Below are 25,127 nucleotides of genomic sequence, written 5' to 3'. Positions count from 1 at the left end.
ACTATCTATAAACTGAAAGTTGATTCTGAAGACTTGACGAAATCTAAATCAAACATTTTTTTTGGTCAAGAATTCATGAATGATGCTGTCTTCTTCATACTGCAAAACACTAGGTTGGTAACATGATCTAAGTGGTGACTTACCGGTTCCCTACAAGGTAAACTGTTTTACCTTTTACAGCAAACAAGCTGTCATTAATGTAAAACTACCATTTGAAAAAGGTGCTTGTGCCCACTGAACAGTCTTGAAACAGTTGTCAAAAATCATTTCACCATAACTGTAAAGGCTTCTTTTCTAGTCTTTCAGCTCTATTTCATGGACCTATTTCTATCCAAAGGTCAAAACCACACTGTCTTAATTCCTCTTACTTTGCAATAGGCCTTGAAATTTGGAAATGTGTGAGTCCTCCAATTTGTTCTTCCATTTCAAGTCTGTTTTGGCTATTCTGGGTCCTCTGAATTTCCATACAAATTTTAGGATCTGCTTGTCAATTTCTGCATAGAAGACAGCTGGAATTTTGATAAGGATTAAGTCGAATCTGTAGATCAACTTGGGAGTACCGCCATCTTGGCAATATTAACTCTTCCAATCCATGAACATAGGAGCTTTCCATTTATTTAGGCCTTAATTTCTTTCAACAGTATTTTTTTATTTTTATGAATACAACTTTTGTTCTTAAATTTATTTCTAAGTAGTTTACTATTTTCGATATTACTGTAAATGGAACAGTTTGCTTAACTTTGTTTTGTGATTATTCATTGTTGATATATAGAAACACAAGTGATCTTTTAATTTATTTTACACTCTGTAACTTTATGAGTCACTTTTGCTTCCTGTGTATGAGTCACACTTCCTTGTACCATTGTACATCTCAATTTTTTTATTGAAACCTAGACATTTAATATAATATATTGTCCCAACTCTGGCAAAGTACAAATATAAAAATGTGGTTGCTTACTAACCGGCATGGTCCTTGGTGCTGGAGTTGGAGGTGCTGGCGCATGTCCTCCTGCTGGAGAGGACTGATATGCAGGTGTAGGAATTGAAGGAGCACTAGGTTCTCTGGCAATGCTTTGTTGCAAGTCCCTTATTAAAGATTAAAGTGTTATAAATTAACACAATAAAAAAACTAACAAAATACCAGGTATTTTTCTTAATTTTCTTCATATACAAAACACAGAAAATAGACTCAAAACAATAGATATTTTAAATATACATTTCTATTCTTGACTACAACTTAAACCTTCTTTCTTCCTATTTAATAAAATGTAGTTTTATTAAATTTATTATTTTATTTCTGAAAACTAGAATAATAGGTAATCTTTTTCAGAAATCACAGTTACAGCTGGAGTAAGGATCATGTCAAACTGAGCAAATGGTCCTACAAGACTACCTACGCTAGAGTACGAGGTAGTCCCCCTACATGAGAAGCTCCTAACATAATAACTTACCTGAAAGTTATCAGAAAAACTACAGCTGCTCATAGTCCCCTGGCTAATATTTTAATCACTGTACCATATATCAGCGCTTACAGAAAACAAAACAACAGGTGAGAAAGCTAACCTATTCCAACCATTATGCAAGTGTCTTGATGAAAATTTACTGAAGATATTCAAAGAAATGTGGCACTGAGATACTTTATGTTAAAAGATACCTCAATCTTTTACTAAGCTAAATTCAAGAGTTACAGATTGTTGAAAGGACCACTAAAATACAGCACTGAAAATTAGAAAAATATTATAAAGTTCCCTCCAACAGTAAATTTGAATTCACCCCAAAAATATCACAAAACAAAACCCTAAGGTAAAATGCATTCTCTGAAATACATGGTACTGACCTACTTCTCACTGCACTGGTCTCATTCACAGAGAAGTATATACGACATGTCCCACAGGATCTGCGACAGCATCTGTTGTCCTACTATGACAATTAACTGACTCCCAGACCACACTTTCAAAAAGGGTCCCAGTTGGAAGATGAATTAGTCTCTCCATATATATTCATTAAGAAACCAGAACTACTTACTAACATTTGTTAAGTTTGTCATACGTGCTTACAACATAAAGTGGAAGTTTTTAATCAATCTTAAAATTCAAAAAGGTCAGATTCTGAAATATCTATGTGTACTCTCATATGTATAGTAAATATGATACATTTAATTGTTTAATTTTTATTGTATCTACTTCTTTATAGTTTTTTATATAATTATTATCATTTAGATATTTGAGTATATTTATTCATAGATGTAATCATTACATTATAAAGCATTAACATACTATTCTACTTTTCCTTTGATAAATTCTAGAGATGGTTACAATAAACAACACATTTATAGAAAAATTAAGAATTTCTTAAGCTATGTATGGATTATATAAATCAAAGCTATTAAATCATAAGACTAAGAATATAAAAAAGCAAAAACATATCAAATAAAGCACCACCATAATTCCAATGCCTAAAAACCATCATTATTGACACTAATTTTAAATTGTTAGTGAAAAGAAGATAAAAAGCTCAGAGTAAAACATTTACTCTTTTTTGCACACTCTATATAATGAGGACATACTAGTCATCGGGGAAATGAAAATTAAAACCATAGCTCCACACCCACCAGAAGAGCTAATGCAAAAACAGAGTAAGCAGAACTCTCCTACACTGCTAGTAAGAATATATATTAATACAACCACTTGAAAAATTGTTTGGCAATACCAAATAAAGCTAGACAAACACATACCCTTGTGACCAAGCAATTTCTCTCGCAGGCATATATCCAACAGCACTGCATATATATGCTCAGCAACAGCATGATTCAGAACTAGCCCTATGTGGCTGCTAAACACCTGAAATGTGGCTAGCATGCATGAACCGAGATGTGCTCTAAGTAGGAATTACAGCCCAGATTTCTAAGACTCAGTGGAAAAAATGTAAAATACCTCATTCACGATTTTTACATTGATTATACACTGAAATTACATTATTTTGGATATACTGGACTAAACAAAATGTATTACTGAAATTAATTTTGCCAGTTTCTTTTAACTTTTTTAATGTACTAGAAATTTTAAATCCTATTATATGACTGCATAGTATTTTCACTATACAGATATAACTTAATTTATTTACCAGCCCTGGACATTTGATTTGTTTCTATTCTTTTACTGCCTCCAGCAATACTGGACAGTTATGTTTTAGAACATGCATACCCACACTATTTATAATACAATAGCCAAAACTAGAAACTACTCAAGTACTCAGTAACAGTAGAATAAGTAATTTGTAGTATATTCACACAATAAAATACAGACATGAAAATAAAAGATCTACAACTACACACAACTGCATGATTGAGTCTGACAAATATAATGCTGACTGAAAGCTAGTCACAAAAGAGCACACATAGTTCCAGTTATGCACAGTGCTGAAAAGGAGAAAAGTCTGTGCTCTCACAGAGGTGACACTGCTTGCCCTGGAGAATGCTTCTGGGCTGCTGAGAATGTTCTATGTTGATCTAAGCACTTGCTGTATGAGTGCATTGTTTGTGAAAATTCAACAAGATGTACACTTATGTACACTTGCCTTGTGTTATTTTATAGTTAATAATAATGTTTTCAAAGATTTTAGGCCCTGTGATTTCAACTATCTCAGATTTTTAGATGCTATTAGGACTCTGAATACTTTCCCATCATTCATTTACTTTTTAATCACTAAGCTGAAAATCACTTGACAAACTGATGACTGACTGCCTCAGAACTGATTTTCTTTTCAGTATACACAGGAATACATATGCAAATAGTAACAAACCTAATTTTCAACCTAGAGATTTGAAATATGAAATATTTGAAAATGAGAATATCCAAAAACATCTTCCTAAGCAATGAACTTCTATTACGCTATACAATTCTAAAAGTAGTTATGTTATAAGCCAATTTTACACTAAACATTTAAATGAAGAAACTAACAGTCCAACTCGAAAAATTCAATTACCACGGACAAAAAATGATTTCAAAATGGGCTGGCAAATTTTTTGTGAAAAGAGATAGTAAATATGCTTCGCAGGTAGGGTCTCTGTCACAACTGCTAGACACTGATGACATTAGTGCACAAGCGGCCACAGACCATACATACGGCACAAAGAGTGTGGCTGTGTTTTAATAAAACTTTACTTACAAAAACTACTTAGTCTGGGTGCTACAGTTTGCCAATCTTCAACTTAAACTCGGAAATCACTTTCATCCTTTCTCTGCTCCCACTTGCTTTGAGCTACAGAATTCAAGGGTTCTGTACAGATGTCTCAATGGCTGCTGCTTAGAAGGAAAGGAGGGACAAAACGTTTTTATTCCAAACTCCTCACCCTGCTTGGATCTAAGCCAGATCCATTTTTATCTGTTTTACAGACTGGGCTTTTCTGTAAGACTGAGTTGAACAAAGTGTTCTACAGATTAATAAAAGGGGCATAGGGGGAGGAACAGTTCTGAAACATTAAAATCAGACTACTTGGTTGTGACTACAAAAACATATGAAGTCCCATCAATTATTTAGATTAACTCAATATAATTTTCTTAAAGGTAATATAGTCAACTTGATTCAAAGCCTTTTAAAGTGAGTAAAAGACCCGTATCTGCAAGCTCCCACTTCACCATTCACTCCCCGAGTTACCCACTGTTAATTATGAAGCTGTCCAGAGCTTCCTTAAGGATAAATCAAGTTAAACGTGTATTTCTATTTTCACCCTTTTTACACAAAAAGCATACTTTACAGTGTTCTGTACCTTTTTTTTACCATAACTATTTATCTTAGAGATCTTTCCATATCAGTAAGTAAGAGACATCTTCTTTTTTAAAAATAGCTGCATAGACAGAGAAGACAAGAAGTTACTCTATAGCATCTTACTACACTGATGGACAGTGACTGCAATGGGGTCGGGGGCAGGGGACTTGGTAATAGGGGTGAATGTAGTAACCACAATGTTGTTCATGTGAAACCTTCATAAGATTATACATCAATGATACCTTAATTTAAAAAAAAACAGCATAGTATTTCACTGTACAGATGTTAGCTTTATTTCACCAGCCCTGGACATGTTTTTATTCTTCTAATATTACAAGCAACTTAGAAATGAATTAGCTCATAAATAGTCATTTCCAGCATTTGCTAATATATCCTCGGAATAAATTCTCAAAAACAGAACAGCCAGATTGCCCTGGACCCACACAGGACAGCATCAGTGAGTACTCTCACAACAATGGATGAGACCTGTTCCACATGTGCCAACAGAGCATGTGACCAAACTGGCAGATTCTGCCAATCTGGAAAGTGTTCTGTCACAGTAATTTTAATTTGTGTTTATTTTATCTGGAATAAGGATAGGCATTTCTTTATATGCTTAAGAACCACTTGTATTTCCTCATCTCCAAAATTTCTGTTTACATCTTGTGCCATTTTTTCTATAGGTTTCTTTATCCTCCTCCTCAGTGCCTAAGAGTTCTTTATAAATTAAGCAAATCTGCCTTTGTTGGTGAATAAGTTTCAAATATTTTCACCAGTTTAGTATATTTTATTGTATAATAAATAAAAAATATTTATTACATTTTCCCCAGTTTATTACATTACCCTTTTTTCAATGGCTTCTGGATTTTAAGTTGGAGTTAGAAAGACCCTTCCCAGTTCAGCTTTTTTACAGAACTCTCCCATATTCTTTTAGATTTTACATTTCATTTTATGTATTTCAAGTTTGATCCTTTTGGAATTTATAACTTTTGTTTTCTAAATGGCTAGGCAATTATCTCTAATGTCTTCTGATTAGTTTAGGATCTTTTTACACTAACTTCACATACGTATTTGATTCTATTACTATTTTCTATTCTGTCTTTGGTTTGACTTATCATGTACCAGGTACCACTGTATTTTAATTAGAGACAATATTATATATTTTAATATCTGGTAAAATTAGTTTCCCCTTACTGTTCTTTTTATGGTTTGCCTTTCTAATTTTGTTTGACTGTTTTTCTAGTTGACTTTTAGGATCAACTTGTCCTAGTTTTCAACGAAAACCTTTTGTTTTTTTAAATCAAAATTATACTGAATGTGCCCATTTTAGAATTGCCATCTTTGAGGTTAAGTCATGCTATCCAAAGTGGGTCATCCTATCCAAGAACATGATTCGTCTTTCAACACACTTAAGTCATCTTTTGTGTCCTTGAATAATGTTTCAAAGTTTTCTTCACAATAGGTCTCATATATGACAAACTTATTCCTATGTATTTTATTGCTGCTTTTTTACATGGGTTCTTTTCCATTATATCTTCTATATGTTTATTTCTATGAAAGCTATTTATTTCTACAAATTATTTTTATGATCAACCATCTTCAGTAATAATTATTTTATTGTATGCAGAATTTGGAGTTTGATTCTCTTGGGTTTTCCAGTTATACAATCACAAAGTCTCTAAGTAGTAGTAGTTTTACCTCCTCCTTTTCAACTTTTACATTTCTATCTTCTTTTTCTTTTCTAATTGTGCTGGCAGTACTGCCAATATTAAATAACAGTCTGGCAGTGAGCATTTGTTGTCTGCCTCCGCTTTTAAGGGAATTTTACAATACTTCTCCATTAACCATGATGCTGAGCATTATGCAGATATAGACAGATAGAAGATATCTGTATGTGTGTATACACAAACACAAACACACACTCATATACTTTCACGTTAAGGGAGTATCCATCTACTATTTTACTTAGTACCAGAATAATTATTTTCTCAAATGCTTTTTCCTCATCTATGAAAAGAATCTTTTCTCCTTAGATGTAAGAATATGAACCAAACACTGCATTACTGGAATAAAGGCCCCTCTCCCTTGCTCATGGTTCTTTTTTAACATACCGGTATCAATGGTGATTAGTTTAGGACTTTAATCACATCCCTATTCATAAATGACACTGTTCTGAAGACTTCTTTGTTTAAATCTGTCAGATTTTTTTTAATCAATGATACTAATTCGGAGGGTTTTTTTAAACCTCTAGAACCATTTTAAAAAACATTCTAAATATTTACTTTTTTAAGGCTTAGTAAAAAACTGTATAAACAGCTGTTTCTTGGGGGTGGAGGGAGGCAGCTCTCTGGCAACTTCTCCCACTTCTATTGAAAACAATTTAAATATGAGCAGAGAGGTGACTAGTGGCCAGCTTAGCTAAAGGGCTCAAGAAAGGCTCTTGAGATAAGTCTCTGAGTTTTTTTATGTTCACTACTAATGAACCCATGGCTTTGTGTATACCTGAAGGGGAGTTTGGATATAAAATCATTGGCCCTATTTGCTTTGAGTTCCAACAGCAATCACTCCACTTAGTACTGCCAGCCTAAATTTTTTCAAGAACTGACTGATCTTTTTGTCTTACTACCTCAAAGATTCTGCCATTTTCTTTTAAGGCTAATAATTAAATGCCTTGGCAATGACAGTTCTTGTTCATTTTTCCTGACATAAGACACACCCTTTCAACAAGCCTTCATTTATTTTAGGAATATGTTCTTGAGTAATATCAAATATTTGTCTGTTCACTGTTTTGGTTTTTCTTCTTTGGGAGGAATTCAATTTTGTATATATTGGCTCTTCTTTGCCCATCTTTTCCATAATCCTTTTAAATTCTTTATTTTGGCTTCATTTTCTTTGGTTTATTTTCTACTTGGTTCTTGTGTTTCCTTCAGTGTTTATTCTTTTTGTCCCTCCCATTTGATCTTATATGTGTGATGGTTTTGTTTTCTCTTCTACTTGTTTTCTGAATTTTGACACCTCATGCTTTATCACCTCCTATTTTCTACCACCTTCCTTGAGTTCTGGCATTTCTGTTTGCTTTGTTCCTTAGATTACTTCCTAATCTTCTTTGTTTGTTTTTTATTTCATGGTGAAGAATCCATTCACATTTTTCATCTGTTCTCAGTGACAGTATTATTCTGGTGAATGTTCTATAAAACATCCAAGTTTTGTAAATTTCATTCATTTTTCACCTTAATAAATACAGTATCTTCAAATCAGTGCTGTGTCAACTTGCTACTGATTACTCAGCATGGAATGCTGACCCAGCTTTCTCAATAGGCTCCTTCACAAAGTGACTTTGCAGGTATTTTCTGAGCTATTCACCTGTCTTCTCCATGTTCTGAACCTCTAGTTTATGTAAGGAATCTATTTGCCACTTCAGGGCAAACTGAAGTTCACTGGCATTTCTTAGATCCGCCCCCCTGAGCTGTTTTGTTTTCATTTCTGGGACATCACTGTACTTCCAACAATTAGAGTTTCTGCTTCTCTTTATCCTCTGTTCTCAGATCATGCAGTTTGCTTGTTGCTTCATAAAATACCCAGGAACAAAGGAAGAAAATTGTTATCTTATACTGCCAGGTTCACCCCAAAAGTCTCTACGTATGATTTTTTAAAAGAAAAATACTTTTAAGTAAAAACTTACTTTAAGAGCTCATCTCTTTCTGTCTTCCGTGCAAATACTATATCACTGCATTTGTTCTGGAACCTGACCAGGATTTCAGTCAGCTCATTGTAAAACTATAAGCAAAAGACAAATACACAATAAACAAGAACAATTTTTTAAGGAGGAACACAATCTTAAGCTCTTTGTCAGTAACAGTTAAAGTTGAAAAACTAAAATCCTCTGCATGAGACACAGTCATGTCACTTAAGTCCAACAACTTAATATTAAATGTGACCTAAGATTCCTAAAAAAAAAACAAAAATAGTAAAATCATTTTTAGACAACACTGTCACCAAAATTAGATGGCAGCAAGTTAAAAGTTTCATATTCCCAATTCCTAGAGAAAAATCAGCTGCTTAATAAAAAGACACTAAACCTATCTAAGTGCAAGTACTAGGTCTGCGTATTCACTTCAGAAATGCAGGCATTTCAGAAACCCTTAGAAGTATTTCCAAAGGCTCTCGGGAGTTTTCTCAGCTTACTTGTTTCAACAAAGCATTTTAAACCAAATTAACATGGTATTTTACACTATCCTCTCTATTTGAAGGCTTTGCAGTTTCTTACTCTCTTTTTGAAGGGTTTTACATTTTATCTACTGTATTTACATCAAGATAACTTTACTCAATGATCATTTTGGAGTTACAGTACCAAAAAGAACTGTGTTACATCTGAAAAATTTAAAAATCACTTGTTCCCTCAGAAGCAAAGTAGCTGGTAGAAACAAATTAAAGCATTTCCCTGAACTACTTAAAGGGAAGGAAAGGGAATATTAAAACACAGTTAGTAAGCACAGGCAGATCACAAGTCTATCCCCATGCAAACCATCAGCACAGAACTTAAGAGCCATCCCACCACAGATCATCTCTGGCTACTCCTATTCCTTTACAATTCACTCAAACTGGTCAACTTTCTATCCCCCCCAAAAAAGTGTCACTGGCTTTTGACATCTCTGTGCTAATTCCTGCTACCTGGAGTGCCTAGAATCCCTTTCTTCCTGGTAAAAAATACAATTCATTCACAAGTTCCCATGAAATACCATCACCTTCATTAAGCTTTCTTTGACTTTAACAAACCTCTCAGAGGCAAAAGTCATTAAAGTTAACAAATTCAAAGCAAAAAATAATTTGGTCCAGCTGGAAACACCAATTAAGTTCCCAAACTCTATTTTCACTACTATACTATTAGCTATTGTTCCTTCTATAGTTCATACCTTTGTGCCCTCCTTCAAGTTAGCTACAAGTTCAACAAAGCTGTCATATGCAGTAGCTAAATTCTTCAAAACGTCTTCTCTTAAGTTAGCTTCATTGTTAGACTGTTTCATTTTCGAAAATTCTTGGTGTGAGACCTTGTTAAAAGAAAGATTTATGTATTAACATTTATTTATCAAATTAATATAGCTCATTACATTTCTACTGATACTTTTTCAACTTATATTTACATGCAGCAATTACTAGATTTTCCCTAAAAAATGTTTCTTTTGGGGTAACACAGTACTTTAAGTCTTTCCTAAAGAATTAAATGGGCATCAAAACAAATTCAGTGGATGTCAAACCATTACCAATAATGATTATGAATTTCTATTAATATGTAACACTTGCAAAAAAACAGAATCCTAAATAGACTATTTAGTCCAGGCTTATCCTTTCTGTAGTTATTTTACCCTAACTCTTATTAAAGAATATAAACTTTACCTGGATATTTTTAATAAGTTCTTCCTGTTTCTTTAGAGATTCTTGGACTTTTGTCATAAGACCTCCATAGATTCGATCCAGTTCAGTAACAGAAAGAGCTTCTTCATCTATCACGCCATCTTGAGCCAGAGCAGTCAGAAATTTGCTTGTCATATCAAAATTCACTGATTTCAGGTCATTTTCCAGCCCCTCTCTTTCCTTCTTGACTGCATCAAGATTTGTCAGTAAGGATTTTAAGACATTTACAACCTAAAGAACAACCAAAAAAAACATTAGTTTAATTGCCCAAAAAGCCTGAACCCAATTTCAAGAAGGGGTTTCAAGACTCACCCAGAGTCAGGGAGAGATGATTTCTCAGACAGTCAAGTATAAACTGTAAATCAGGCTGTTTAGATAAAGTGGACTCAGATTTATCAGCTGCAGCAAGAGCTATGATCTACTGAACATATATTATGTCAGGCACTATCCTAAACACTTTATAAATATAATTAATGTATTCCCTACAATACCCCAGAGGGTATCTATTTCTTACCTCTATTTCAAAGATGAAGAAATTGGATCTCAGAAAAATTAAGTAATGTGCCCAAGGTTACAGAGCTACTAAAAAAAGCAGAGGCGAATATGAGATGTAGGTCTGCCTAACTCCAAACCAACCTCTGGGCCACTTTATATTATACTGCATCCCTGGCATGACTTTGAGGTAGGGGAAGGTATGTTTTGCCAAGTAAGTAGATACCCTTTGCCAACGAAGAGAGATTGAGAGCTAGAGACATATATAGACAGACATGGAGACAGAAATAGAGATAGAGATATATACAGACAGAGCACCCTAGATAAAAAGAGATAAAGACAGAAAGCCATAAACCATATGTTTATTTCATATCCTGGGAGAGAAAGAGGGAGCAAGGTTTCTTGTATACCCCCTGATATCACTAAGTGTTTTGGCTGTCTTAATTTACTCCAGGTGGTCTCAACGTCTACATGACACATAAAAACACCCTTCCTAGTAACAGTGTTATCATGCCCACGTGCCCACTACTGCCACCTACACGCCGCCCCTCTCACTCACATTGCTTCACATTTGGCTAGGGCTACCGGGAAGAGACGCCCCAATCTGCTACTCGGCTTGTGCCCAATGATGCTCACAGAGCGAGAGCTGGGGGAAACAACAGAACGAGCGGACCTCCAGGAACCCATCCCTGTCTTTCCTCTTGCCCGCAGCACTTCCAACTCCAGTGGTTCTTCTCACCTTCTGCCTGTTTCTAAGAATTTCTGTCCTACACTCTTCACTGCACAGTCCTAGTTAGCTCTTTCCCAAGTTCCAGAGTAACTTTCCTTAGTGCAGACCAAAGACCAAAGGAAAAATCTGAAGTTTCTTCTACATGTTGGCCTCTGTTTACCCTGCTCATCTCCTGGTGTCCCATCTTAAAGTATTAGTCTTTTAACATTCAGAACAGTGAAAAGAAGTATGACTCCTAGAAGTCCGAGAAGCAGCAAACCACAGATGCTGTAGGAGGAGGAGAGAAATCCTCCTACCTGGATGGACACAGCAGTCTGTTTAAGGGATCTAGTGGAATTTGACATCAGACAACAGGGATAAAGTTCTTGCTTCCAAATGACTTACATAACATATTGTTAAATGAAAGGTGCAAAGCATATATATAGTATGTTGCCTTTTGAATGGAAAGGAAAATGAGAACATAAGAATAAACACACATTACACATATATGTGTGCCTGTGTATTTTTGCAAAATGAAAAGCACTAAGGACAAGCCAGAAACTAATGAAAATGGTTGCTTACAGAGAGTGGGTGAGACAAGAGAATAGGAGTGACATTTCTCTGCATGACCCTTTGGAATCATGAATGAACATTTTTTACACATTCAAAATAAAATTAAATCAAAACTTGAATACAGAAACAAACTTAGCTCGCCATCAAAATGAAACATAATTACATGGTAAAAAATTTTCAACTCTTGACTACACTCCTTTAGTGGACATAATGGACTTAGTTAACTGTGTAACCAAGAAACCTGGAAAAACTCAATTTGCTCAACTACAAAACAATAATAATAATGGCACCTATCTCAGGACTGCTGGGAAGACTGAAATAATGCATGTAACACACTCTAAGTAACTTCTAAGACAGGTAAGCATTCCATCACTAGCAGCCATTACTAACTGGAGTCAGGCTTTATGGTTTAACCCTACACTTTGGATACATTATGGCCTAAAGAGGCTTAAAACCCTAAGCATCCAGATAGGATACTGCAAATGAGGAGGAACAGATAAGAATTAAAGTATCCTATTTTGCTGAATTATAAGTATTTATGTAATTATGTGACACACTTTGTATTGGGGGTATATAATAGGATATAAATGTTAAAGGCTTGTGACAGTATAATCTGTTGGCACATTTAAACGGAACAGAACCTCAACGATAACTTTGGACCCTATGTGAAGATTGTTTGGCTATCAGAAAAATAAGAATGTCATTTTTATCTCTATAAGCTATGTCCAAAAAAAAGTAGACAGAAAAAGAAAAGGAAAGCTGGGGAAGAAACAGGAATATGCAGAACTGGTTTAGAAAAACAGTCTAATAAACAAAGCTAATAAACAAAGACAGGAACACTACCACATTTTTATTTTGAACTGTCTCTTAAATAGCATAGGAACTGAGATTCTCTCATCAAATAATGGGTCAAAATTGTGGTAATAGTACCCCAACAATAAACAAGAAGACAAACAGGATTCACATGGAATCAATTTCCTCCTCAGTGTGGAACTAATCTCACAGGGCAGCAGGGTAATGTGGGAAGAGAATCCCATCAAATTCAGGAATCACAAGTTCCAATAACAGCTCCATTTAAGAAAAGCAAACTTTTATGGTAGTCAGTTGTCTAATTAGAGTGATTAAAGAAGGACCAAATACCTATTTACTAAGTCCTATTCCAAAATATTATGAGTCTAAGTGTCTGGAAAAACTGCTATTTGAAATCATCAGTTTATAAATGAACAAATTTTAGACTACCATACAAAGAAAGAGATTCCTTGTACGATAAACATATTTTTTAAGCTATCACATTTAATAGTTTAACTCTATTTTAGATTGTATGATACTAGCCTCATTTTAACAGACTGTATAAAGTAGAAAATGAATTTAACTGTTTCCACAAGTGAATGACCAGGATAGCAAGAAAAGGAAATCACTGCCTAAGTTTTCTTATAAATGAAAGTTTGAGATTTACCATTTTATAAAGTTAAGATACACTGATCACTTGAATCCCTGTGGACTCCCATGTTCATTGCAACATTGTTTACAATGGCCACATATAAGGGATAAAGAAACGGTCACACAACACACACACACACACTCTCTCTCTCTCTCTCTCTCACTCTCTCTCTCTCTCTCTCTCTCTCTCTCTCTCTCTCTCTGTCTCTCTCTGTCTCTCTCCAGCCATAAAAAAGAATGAAATCTTGTCATTTCTGACAACATGGGTGGACCCTGAGGGTACGCTAAGAGAAAAAGACAGAAAAGGAACACTACCACATGATCTCACTTATATGTTGAATCTAAAAAAAAAAAAACAAGCCAATGGATACAAAGAACAGATTGCTGGTTGCCAGAGGTAGAGAGGATGGGAGAAATAGGTGAAGGGGATCAAAAAGTACAAATTTCCAGTTATAAAATAAGTAAGTCACAGGGATGTCATGTGCAGCATGGTGACTGAAAGGAAAGGAGCGACACACAGCAGCAATTCACTGGAGAATTCCACTTTATTAGGGAAAGGTGCTGGGTTATATAGGAAGGGGCATAGGGTGATTGTGGTGTTACTTCTACGGGGCTGGTGGCTGTTGGCTAGGTGCTGGGATTGGGAGGGGGGCGAGAGGTGATTGGGCTTCAGGTGGCGCCGGCGGGAACCGAGGACCCCGAAGAGAAGCCGGAAGTTCGCCATCTTATTGGTGGGGACCCTTCAGTGACTGTAGTTAATAATACTTATTGCACATTTGAAAGTTGCTGAAAGAGCCTAAAAGTTTTCCTTACATGAAAAAAATTATGTAACTATATAGTAGCAATGTTAACTACACTTACTATGGTGATCATTTCAACACATAATCAAATAATTATATTGTACATCTGAAACTAATATAATGTATATTAATTATACGCAATTAAAATAAAAAATTTTAAAGTTAAAAAAAATTAGGATCCTGAGGTATCTTTTACAAAGTTCCAATTAACTTTAAACTGAAATTAATTGCATCCCTGTATTTAAGTGAGGCTGCCAATGGTTATCATTCAGTCAACAAATACTTTTTGAATCCTTACATGCTGAGCACTGCTCTGGGTTCCAAAATACAGTTATTAAAAGAAGCGGTGTCCTTTATTTGGTGAGCATGGGAAAGGAGAGGACGATTAAACAAATACCCAAAAACAGAGTAACGTGGTAGACAATGCAATGACAAAGAGGGCAAGGGTGACATCTGAGGCTTTAATGAAAAAGAGGCAGTAGCCATGCAAAGGGAAGACCTGACAGGAGAGGCAAATATTAAAGTCCTGAGGCAGGAACAAGCTTAGCATGTTCAAAGGAAAGAAAAAAAGGCCAGTCTGGCTGAAGAACAGTAAACAAAAGACCGAATGGAGGGAGATGGGGTCAAACAGAAAGGCAGGAATGAAATCACCTAGCCTTTGTGTATTTCATCTTTCAGATCAAAGGCTAGCAAGGTTTTCCTGGAAAGGACCAGACAGAAAATACTTTCAGCTTTGTGAGCCCAGTCTCTGTTTGGACTAGTCAACTCTGCCTTTGTAGTACAAAAGCAGTCATAGACAAAATGTAAATGAATGAATGTAAGTCCCAACAAAAATTTATTTATGGACACTGAAATCTGAATTTCATATAATGTTCACATATCATGAAACATTATTCTTTTGACTTTTTTTCAACCATTTATAAATGTAAAAAGCATTCTTGGCTTGCAGGCCATACAAGAACAGGAAGCAGGCTGGATTTGGCCCATAGTTTGCCAACCCCCTTTTTAAATGATAAAACTTTCTGTAGCATCTAACAGCATCAAACACATTTGGGCACATAAGAAATTTCCAACTTTACTTTTCAGACCTTGTCATTGTATTTTCAGAAAAGGCAGACATGAGAATACCTCCAAGCAATAGAACAGCAGGAACCTGAGTGCATTCACCCTACACTAAAGCTAACCTAGAAGTTAGCCATCTGTGTATTAGGAACCATGGTGCTGTATTCCTGCCATATGTGGGACTTCAACAAGTGTTTGATGAACTGAATGAGCAGATGCCAGGCAGTCTCAACATTTGTTTATAAACTTTCTGTTATGTTTGTTAGAACAAATCCTGCAGGTCACACAGGCCTGTAAGGTGCCTTTGTGTGAACCACAGAACAGCACCCCTGGGTGGACACCCACCCTGAACAGTGCTACTTTACACAGTGCCTCTGAGGGGGATGAAGATTTCTGTCAAAGGCCCCCACTCCACCACTGCAGGCAGATGTAACACTGAGTAAGTGGCTATCATCCCCATGCTAAGGAAAGATGTCCCTTACTCTGGCAGACTAAGCCCTACACTAGGTCCAAGGCTTACTGGCCAAGTGTAGACTAGATTCCAGACCCCAGCTTATCACAGGCACACAATCACATGCAGTGGTCTAACTATTTTTAAAAACATCTTTAAATACAAATTACCATTAGCCTGCAAAATTTTTCAGATCATCTCAATATCTGAAACCAGGCGCCCAAAGAGACCAAAGATAAATACTAGACAGTACACCCTTTTACAAGAAAAGAAAAAAAAAACCTTACCATTAAGGTTGAACTTCTTAATAAAAGATATATTTTGTAGCACTTTTATAACCAGCGATTCAAATGAGTTTTAATTATAAAAACTCTGGCTAAAATGTGTCATCAACTACTTGGACAACTATCTGAAATAGCTTGACATTTGCCTTTTTTGATAAGGGTACATAATAAATAAATATATACAGTACTGAAAACTTTTTGACTACATCTATCCAGAAAATCTAGCTATGGATTAACAAAAGCAACTATGACACCAACTGAATCAAATAACTAATTCTGATTTTGCCCAGTACAAACCATTTTTACTTGTCTATTAAGAGCAGGAGAATTAAAGGATAAAAGCCATGTAAGTTCTCAGTCATGTAAAAAACACCAAAAAGAAAAAGGAGATTTTTTTCTAAAATAAAAATGGGTCAGAATTTGTTGCTATTCTGAAAGTCCACGGTCTCTGTTCTTCACACAATAATCTTCTAAATACCTTCCTTTTCTCCCCAACTTCTCAAAGCATTTAGTTGATACTCTTTGTTCCATCAAGTCCCCACCCCGACCCCCACCGCCTTTTGAGATTCAAGTTCTATGCTACATAGTCTTCTCTCCACTTTGTTTTCCACTGAGCTGCTGGTAGCATCTCTGGACACACCTACTCATCCAATCCTTCTTGGACCCTAAACATGTTCACCTCCTCTGCCTGTCTCCTCTGTTCGCATAAGATACCAATTTCTTAAGAAGCTCTCTTTAATTAGCTCTTCATCTAAATCCTCACAGCTTATTTTGCAAAGTTAAGAACACTTTTAAATTTCCTCTCTGTTATAGCTGTCCTTGTATATGTCTCACCTTCCACACTGGACTACAAACTGAGGGTAAAGGCTGTGATTCATTTGTTAATTTTTCAATACACTAACATAGTACTATATACAGAGTAGACATCCAGTAGGTCTTGGTTGAATAAATACATGAAATGCTTCTGTGGAAAGACAAATATGGAACAGCACTGATAACTGCTGACACCTACTGCCCCTGGAAATTCACCCTTTTCAAGAAGTTTCTGGCACTGTTCCTTGGCCTTTGGCTTATTTTCCTGGGTGCTTCAGGGCAACTACCTTAGTCTATGCATTATCACACAGTGATCAGGCATGAAAAGTACTTACACTGCCTCCTCTTTTAGGACTTTCCCAATCAGATGGCCCACTAATGGTTTTCTCCTTCCTGTCACAGTACAAATGCCATGATCATGTTATCCACTTAGTAACATGCACACCTTGCCAATTTTCCTTCAGAGCTAGTCACAGGGAAATATGGTGAAAGGCAGTATAAAATGATGTAAGAAACAAAGAATTTGTGGTCAGAAGAGCAACTGGTCAAACCCAGTCCTTCTACTTCAAAGAAATATCTATATTCCCAAGCCTCTCCCTATTTTGTAAAACCTGAATAAAATACTGTAAACAAATGACATATCCAGAACACAGTACCAGCTCATAGGAGGCATTCGATAAATGGGAATTATTATTACAGCATAGTAGTATTATCTGTGTAATTGCCTACTATACAGTGTATATATTATGCTACTTTAAATATAACAACCTCAATTTATGTCTGCATTTTTCAATGGAGGCAATAAGAATGAACTTGGCACTTTGTGATGTATAATGTGGCTTGAACAGTTTTCCTAAGGAGATGACCACCCAAATCAAAAAGCATCTTCTCACCTCACTGCCCTGCATGGTCTTCGCTGGGTTAGCAGAAGGGATGGCAGCATTGAGCTCAGGCTCTGGCTTACACAGAAGTGCAATGGTGTCGCGGTGAGACTGGTAACATTCCTTCACTTGTCCATCTGCTTGCACAGCTTTATCCAAAACTGATCTGAAGTTGGTTCCCTCTTTAGAAAAACAAAAATGTCACCAGGGCACAGCATTGACTTTAAAGTGATGTCTGGGGGGATTGGTTGTACTTTTAGCTGTTTATCTAACTTCAATTTTTTTCCCCTTCTCCAGGCCCCAATTCATTAAACAATAAAATCTGAGCTCTTGTCAGTTCTTGCATTTTTGTTTTTTGGAAAAATGACAAATCAGTCACAAAGCAAAAGCAGTTTTGCCTTAGATTACATGTGTGGTTACTGTCCACCAAATAAAAGCTCACTGACATTAGTCTAATATTTTCCTACAACTCACAACTATAGAAAGAAATCATTCACTCCAAAAATTGTTACAACTTATTTATAAAGTATTCCCCTCTCAAAGGATCGCTGTTTCAACTCCACTTAAAAGAACACATGTATTTTTATAAAAATCTCAAAAGTATTCATTCCTCTTACAAAAAAAGTAAAATAAGTTTCTACCTTGTTGACATGAACATGAAGAGATCATTTATCTTAACAAGCACAAAATCTTAATAATCAAAGTCTCAAAATTAATAATTTGGTTTCGAATTAACTGTTAAAACTCATATTTTACCACATAATACTAAGTGAAATGGAATTATAAAACCATATATATGTATATAATATCATTTATATTTTTTAAATATGCACAGGACTTGGAAGAGGAAAAGAGAGTTGTAAGATCATTTAATTTTCACTTCATAACCTTCATAAGAATCTGAACTTCTTATAATTAACATGGATTACCTTCGTTTTTATTTTTTAGCTTATACTGAACTGAGGGAAAAAACCTGAGTTTTCATAATAGCACACAGTTTCGGTAAAAACAGGTTTACAACTGATCCTAATTTAACCAAGCAAAATTGTAGATCCAAATACGGAATTTATTCAAGTGAAAGTATTTATACACATTTTTACCTGCTCTTAAAGGCTTATAGAGTTCATTGGATGGCGTCCTTTGCCAGCGTTCCTTGAATTTTGCTCTTAAATCATTGTCAGTTGCCTCTTCTTCATCCAACAATCTTAATGACTTTTTAAAAGGAGGCAAAGCAACAATGAGATATCATTTCTGGTATAAAAAATTTAAAACATTTTTTACATATCTTGATTCAATAGAGTTAAGAATTAGTAAGACAGGAATACTTTTTACTGGTTAGAACACAAATGGATACAATTTTTGTTGAAGAAATCTAAGTTATAATGTATTTAAAAATCTTGTAAAACTTAAGACTAAGTTAGCCATTATCTAAATCAGTAAAATTAAAAAGGAAGAATAACTAGATTATGTATATTTATATACCAAGACTACAATTTTTTTAATATTAAAATAGAAAACCTTTCAATCTTAGAAGTCACAAGCAAAACAAAGACAAAAACTGATTAATTTCACTACATGAACATAAAATATTTATATTTCAATCCCAGTACAACAAACTGAAAATTAACATTAAAAATGCCTTTTGAATGCATAGCTGAGAAGACAGAATAGTAGGGGGCCAGAAACACAAGAAGGTGCCAACCTACCAGTGGAACAAACTCTAGGGGTCAATGGTATCTGCTAACCCCTGACAGTTTAGAGCAGAGGGCTATGAACTTTTCTGTCAAACACCTGAGAATATTTCAGGCTTTGTGGGCCACAGTCTTTGTGACATATTATTCTTTTTTTTGTTTATAACCCCTTAAAAATGGCAAAAATCATCCTTAACGAGTATACTATACAAATAAAGGACACAAGTCAGAACTGGCCCACTGTCCATAGTTCACCAACTACATCACTGGCTTAGGAGGGTGAATTTCACATGCGCAGGAGACAAGAAACACAGATGGGGCTGGAAGAGGAGGTAGGTACTCTTCTCCCCCAAGCTGGGGCACTTCCTCTCAGTAGATGAATTTTTTTTTTTTTAAAAAGGCAAACTGCCCAAAACAAGGAACCTTACCTGTCTGTCTAGGCCTTGACTCTAAATAGAAAAGAAGTAGCACTTAAGATTCCCAATCAAAAGTTTGAACTTGGGACTGGAAACCTCACTACCCATGTGCCACAAAGTCCTAAACTGAACTCCAGATAAAAACATTAACCACAAAAAGAAAAAAAAAACCTCCTAAATTTAAAGAGGTGTCAGGTACATAATGCCTTTTTATAGCAGAAAACAAACACTAAGGGAAAAAAAGGAAAAATATAGAAACCAAAAGAAATAAGTAGAAAATACAAAATGCAGAATGTGATTCAAAATATATGAATAATCCCAGTTAATATACATGGATTTAACCTTCCACAGACAGAGGAAGACTGTCAAGCTAAATTAAGAAGAAAAATTTTGCTAGATGCTGTTTATAAAAGACACATTAAGGACACACAAGTTGAAAGTCAGACAAAACATTACAGGAAATCTACAGACCAATAAATATCCTACGAATATAGATGCAAAATGATCAACAAAATCAACTAAACCAAATCCAGCAGCACATTAAGAGGATAATATACCCTGACCAAGTGGGATATCCTAAAAATGCAATGAAGGTTCATATCAAAAAATCAATTAATATAATATTCTCTATTAGCAAAATATTAATTCTACTAATCAATATTAGGGGAAAAATTAGTAGAGGGAAAAAAACCATATGATCATCTCAAGATGCAGAAAATGTACTTGACAAAATCCAACACCCTTTTATAATAAAAATGCTCAATAAACTAGAAATAAAAAGGAACTTCCTCAACCTGAGAAAGCCACAACTAACGTCATAGTTAATAGTGAAACACTAGAAGCCTTCCCCACCAAGATCAAGAACAGAACAAGTCTTACCGTGTCTATTCAACAATGTACTGGCCAGGGTAATTATGAAAGAAAAAGAAATAAAAGGCACTCAAAACTGGAAAGGAAGAAGTAAAACTCTCTCTACTTGCAGATGATATTACCTTATACATAGAAAATCCTAAGGAGTCCACAAAATAACTCTTAAGAAATAATAAGCAAATTAACTAAAGTTGCAGAATACAAAATCAACACACAAAATCAACTATATGTCTATACTCCAGGAATGAACTCCAGGAATGAACAATTCAAAAAGGAAATTAAGATGACAACTCAATTTACAATAGCATCAAAAAGAATAAAATACTTAGGAATAAATTTTACCAAGGAGGTGCAGCATTGTACACTAAAAATGACAAAACCTTTCCTAAAAAAATTAAAGAAGACCTAAATAAGTGGAAAGACATTCCATATTCATAGATTAGAAGACCTAAAATTGTTAAGATCAGCAATATACTCCCAAAATGATCCAAACACTCAATGCAATCCTATCAAACTTCTAACTTTAGGACTTTCTATGTATAAGGTCAAATTAAAACCACAACAAGATACCACTTCATACCCACAAGAATGACTATAATTAAAAAATACACATATGTGTGTGTGTGTGTGTGTGTGTGTGTGTGTGTATATATATATATATATATATAAAAGGGTTGGTGGGGATGTGGAGAAACTGGAACCTTCAGACAATGCTGGTAAAAATGTAAAACAATGCAGCTGCTCTGGAAAAAGAGTTGACAGTTCCTCAAAAAGCTAAACATAGAATTACTGTATGACCCAGCAACTCTACTCCTATGCATAGAACCAAGAGAAGTGAAAACAGATGCTCAAACAAAACTTTTTCACAAATAGCAGCATTTTTCAGAAAAACCAAAAAGTGGAACATCCCAAATATCTATCACTGATGAATGGACAAACAAAATGTGGTAGGTATATGCATACAATGGAATATCATTTAGCCATAAGAAGAATAAAGGACTGACACATGCTGCAACAAGGAGAACCTTGAAAACACTGTGGTAAGTAAAGAAGGCAAACTCAAAAGGCCACATATTGTTTATGATTCCATTTGCAGGAAACGTCCAGAATAAGCAAGCCCATAGAAACAAAAATCAGAGAAGGGGAAAGAGAGATTAAGGGCTGCTAATGGGTACAGGGTTTCTTTTGGGGTGATGAAAATGTTCTGAGATTAGATAGTGTTGCTGCTCACACAACATGTAACTGTACTAAAAGTACACTTTAAAGAAGTTAAAATGGTGAATTTCATGTTAAGTGAATTTTACCTCAGGAAAAAAGAACACATGTAGTTGTGAGATAAAGAAGGTGATTTTTTAAAAGAACCAATTAGATAACTTGGAAAGGAAAAATATCAATGAAATAAAAACAAAAAACAGAAAAACCTCAATAGGATGGCCGATAAACACCAAAGGCACAACTGACCATACAAATAGCCAATTAAGGAGCCAGAAGGCCAGCCTGAGACAGTCACCCAGGAAGAACCAGAGCACAAAGGGGAAAAGAAGGAGACATGTTAGGAGATAGGAAGAAATGATCCAGAAGCACCACCACCAAGCTAATGGAACTAATGAGGAGATAATGGAGAGAAAGAGAAGAAGGAATAACTAAGAAATAGAATCCACACACAGGGGTCTAAGGCAGAAAGGGGCCAACAGGTCCCAAGCAGGAAAAATGTATTATTTAAGACAAATTGGCAGACACTTCAAAAATTCTGAAAATCAAGACCAAAACTAAATTTCTAAAGCTGCCAGAGAACTGAACACTCAGAGAGAGGAGAAGCTTCACAACCTACTTACAGCACTACTCATTCAAAGTGAGACTCTTCAAGCACAACTTGACAGAATAACAGTGACTCTAACTCACAGGCTATTAGGAACATCAAGTAAGATAAATAAAAAAACGTCATATGAATGTGGGCAGATAACAGACATATATCATCTAAACTAATAACGCCAGTTTATCCTTAATTATTAAGATGAGCTTTTTCCCATGAATATTTCTAGTGAAGATATACCTCACAAATGGTAACTCATTAAGCAATGTTCTTTTTCCATTAAACTTGTTTCAAAACCAAATATACATCTTACAATCAATGGCATCTTAAGATCAAGGAAATATGGCAATATTTAATATGTATTAGCTAGCAGGTACATGCGTGATCCTACTTCACAACTACCTTCTGTGCAAATACTATTATCCCCATTTTTGGATGAATAAACTGAGGCATGAAGATGTTAGGTCACAGTGAGGAGTAAGAACTGAGAACAAAGTCCAAATCTAACTCCATGTTCTGAGGCCTTAATGACCAAATGTGTAAACTATGAAATATTAAATAATGATTTCTTAATATAACCTCTACTTAATAACGGCCCCAAACTGCTGGCCATTTGACATGCTCAGCCTGCATTTTCCAGTGTGCCTTCTTCCTAACTGTCAGACAGTTACTGCTTGATGCTTTCACTCATGGGCAATTTGGAACAGCACTCCGCTTTTTTCTATGTCTATCTATTGTTTCAATGTCCTTTCAGTTGCAATGCCAGATAACAAACTTGATCGGCCATCAGCAAATATTGAGAGACTATAAGGTATTCTCATGAATAAAGTCTATTACCTTAAGAGCAGTGTTAACAAATTTTAATGCGCACACAAATCACCCAAGGATCTTGATGAACGCAGATCATGATACAGCTGGTCTAGGGTGGGGTTTGAAAGTCTGCATTTCTAAGCTCAGACCAGCAAGGCTCTCGTACTAAACTATGTAACATCAACTCTGTTAGCTTTTGTTTTTTTGATAACTGACTACATCTCCATTTAGGTACAGTCAGTAATACTGACTAGATAATCAATGTAGAGTGCTTCATGATTCATATCTTCCAGGCCAATTATGCAGTAAGTTTCCATTTAAGTTTCCTAACCTTTTTTAATAGCTGATTTGCACTGAAAGGTAACCAACTGCCATCACCATCACCACCACAGTATCAGTCATTGTTAACTGCAATACCATTATCATCATAGTGATGTAATAGTACTAACAGCTATAATTTATTAAGCACATACTACATGTCCTATAGCCTAGGCATCTCACTTTTACTTCAGTTAATCCTTTCAATAACCCTGGGCAATAAAAATTCTCATTCCTAAGGTTCACACAGTCATAACTACTTAAGTACTCTACCCATGCCCCAAAGTATGAAAATTATGTAAATACAGTATTGTCTGAAAGTTAACCGAAAGACCAAAACATTATGAATTAAAATATTTATAAGAGAAGTCACCTCAAAGAGATGTGACTTCTTAACTGGCAAAAGCCAATATAACCAGTGTGAATATATTCATAGCTAAAGAAAGAAACATATCAATTACAGGAAAGAGGTGAATGCACAATAAAATAAGAGTAACATTGGTATACAGCGGCTTTAACCAAGAAACTTTAGTGCTACATTTCTATTGATAAAATGCCCTCTCTATTGGAAGATGGATACAGTGGGCTTATAAATAATTCGACGGCCTAACTTCCTTAGTCTGATTCCATGTTCACCAAGAAACCCAATCTTTCACAGAACAGAAATAATTAATTAGGAAGACTTTGAGAAGTTCATGTGATAAAAATTCTTCACAGTATACTAGTTTCATACAATGGTCACATGAGTTTCATTAATGTGCATGTATACACCCTGAAGACATGTCTGAACCCATTCTCACTCAATCAGAATTCCTCTTGAGGCTGAAGAGCAGGCTCTGGGCCACAGTAAATTCACCAGGATGGGGAGTACTACCCTCTGAACCCCAAGAGGAGGAAGCCTCCAGTCCTAATCCCTGCTGAACACCGAAACGGTAAAGAGTTTTTACTTGAAAAATAAATTTCTTAAAACATACCTCATCTAGGATTTCTCTGTTTCTTTGTAGTAGTTCAGGTAGCTCTCTGATTAATTGATCAACAGTCTGGATGCCTCCCTGTTCAATCACAGATGTGGACTTAGTTAATATAGACTGAGGTACAGTATCTCCAGATACATCTTCAATTGCTGCTGGAAGATTAAGGGAAGCTAACACTCTAAAAAAAATAAAAGTGAGAAACTGTATCATCTGTAAGTCTAAATCACCTTTAAAATGTTAATCTCCTGTATCTCAATCAGCAACAATGGAGTTAGCAACCCAAAAACATGGATAAGCCCAACCAATGTAAAACTACAGCAAAGACAGAAGGAAAAACAGAAAATCAGTGACTGGTGAAATTAAAAAAAATCATTAGAGAATTAAGTACAAAGTTCAAAAATTAAAAACTAAAAAGAAATATACATTAAAATATACTAGAAACCTTTGGTTTGTACCTCAAACTTCTTTCAAAGTAATTAGAAGTCAAAAATTCTATCTCAAAAAATACAATCTTTTATCATACTCTGGATTATTATACTGTTACTGACAAA

At 35.2% G+C, this 25,127-nt stretch overlaps 1 protein-coding gene across 4 annotated transcripts in view; it reads right to left on the bottom strand.

Moving 5' to 3' along the window:
• Positions 1–25,127, bottom strand: part of PDCD6IP (programmed cell death 6 interacting protein) — a 54,593-nt gene that overhangs the window by 2,519 nt on the left and 26,947 nt on the right. For all 4 annotated transcript variants that reach the window (XM_017648560.3, XM_017648562.3, XM_073223558.1 and 1 more), the window contains 7 exons: positions 24,577–24,754; positions 18,785–18,896; positions 17,697–17,866; positions 10,162–10,410; positions 9,681–9,815; positions 8,450–8,544; positions 963–1,086 (listed from right to left, as the gene is read on the bottom strand). In XM_017648560.3, the coding sequence (XP_017504049.1) occupies positions 963–1,086; positions 8,450–8,544; positions 9,681–9,815; positions 10,162–10,410; positions 17,697–17,866; positions 18,785–18,896; positions 24,577–24,754 (1,063 nt within the window). The remainder of the gene's footprint in view (positions 1–962; positions 1,087–8,449; positions 8,545–9,680; positions 9,816–10,161; positions 10,411–17,696; positions 17,867–18,784; positions 18,897–24,576; positions 24,755–25,127) is intronic.

This window comes from Manis javanica, chromosome 15 (genome assembly GCF_040802235.1).
Source record: "Manis javanica isolate MJ-LG chromosome 15, MJ_LKY, whole genome shotgun sequence".
Lineage (NCBI taxonomy): Eukaryota > Metazoa > Chordata > Mammalia > Pholidota > Manidae > Manis > Manis javanica.
This window is presented reverse-complemented; position numbering and strand designations above follow the sequence as displayed.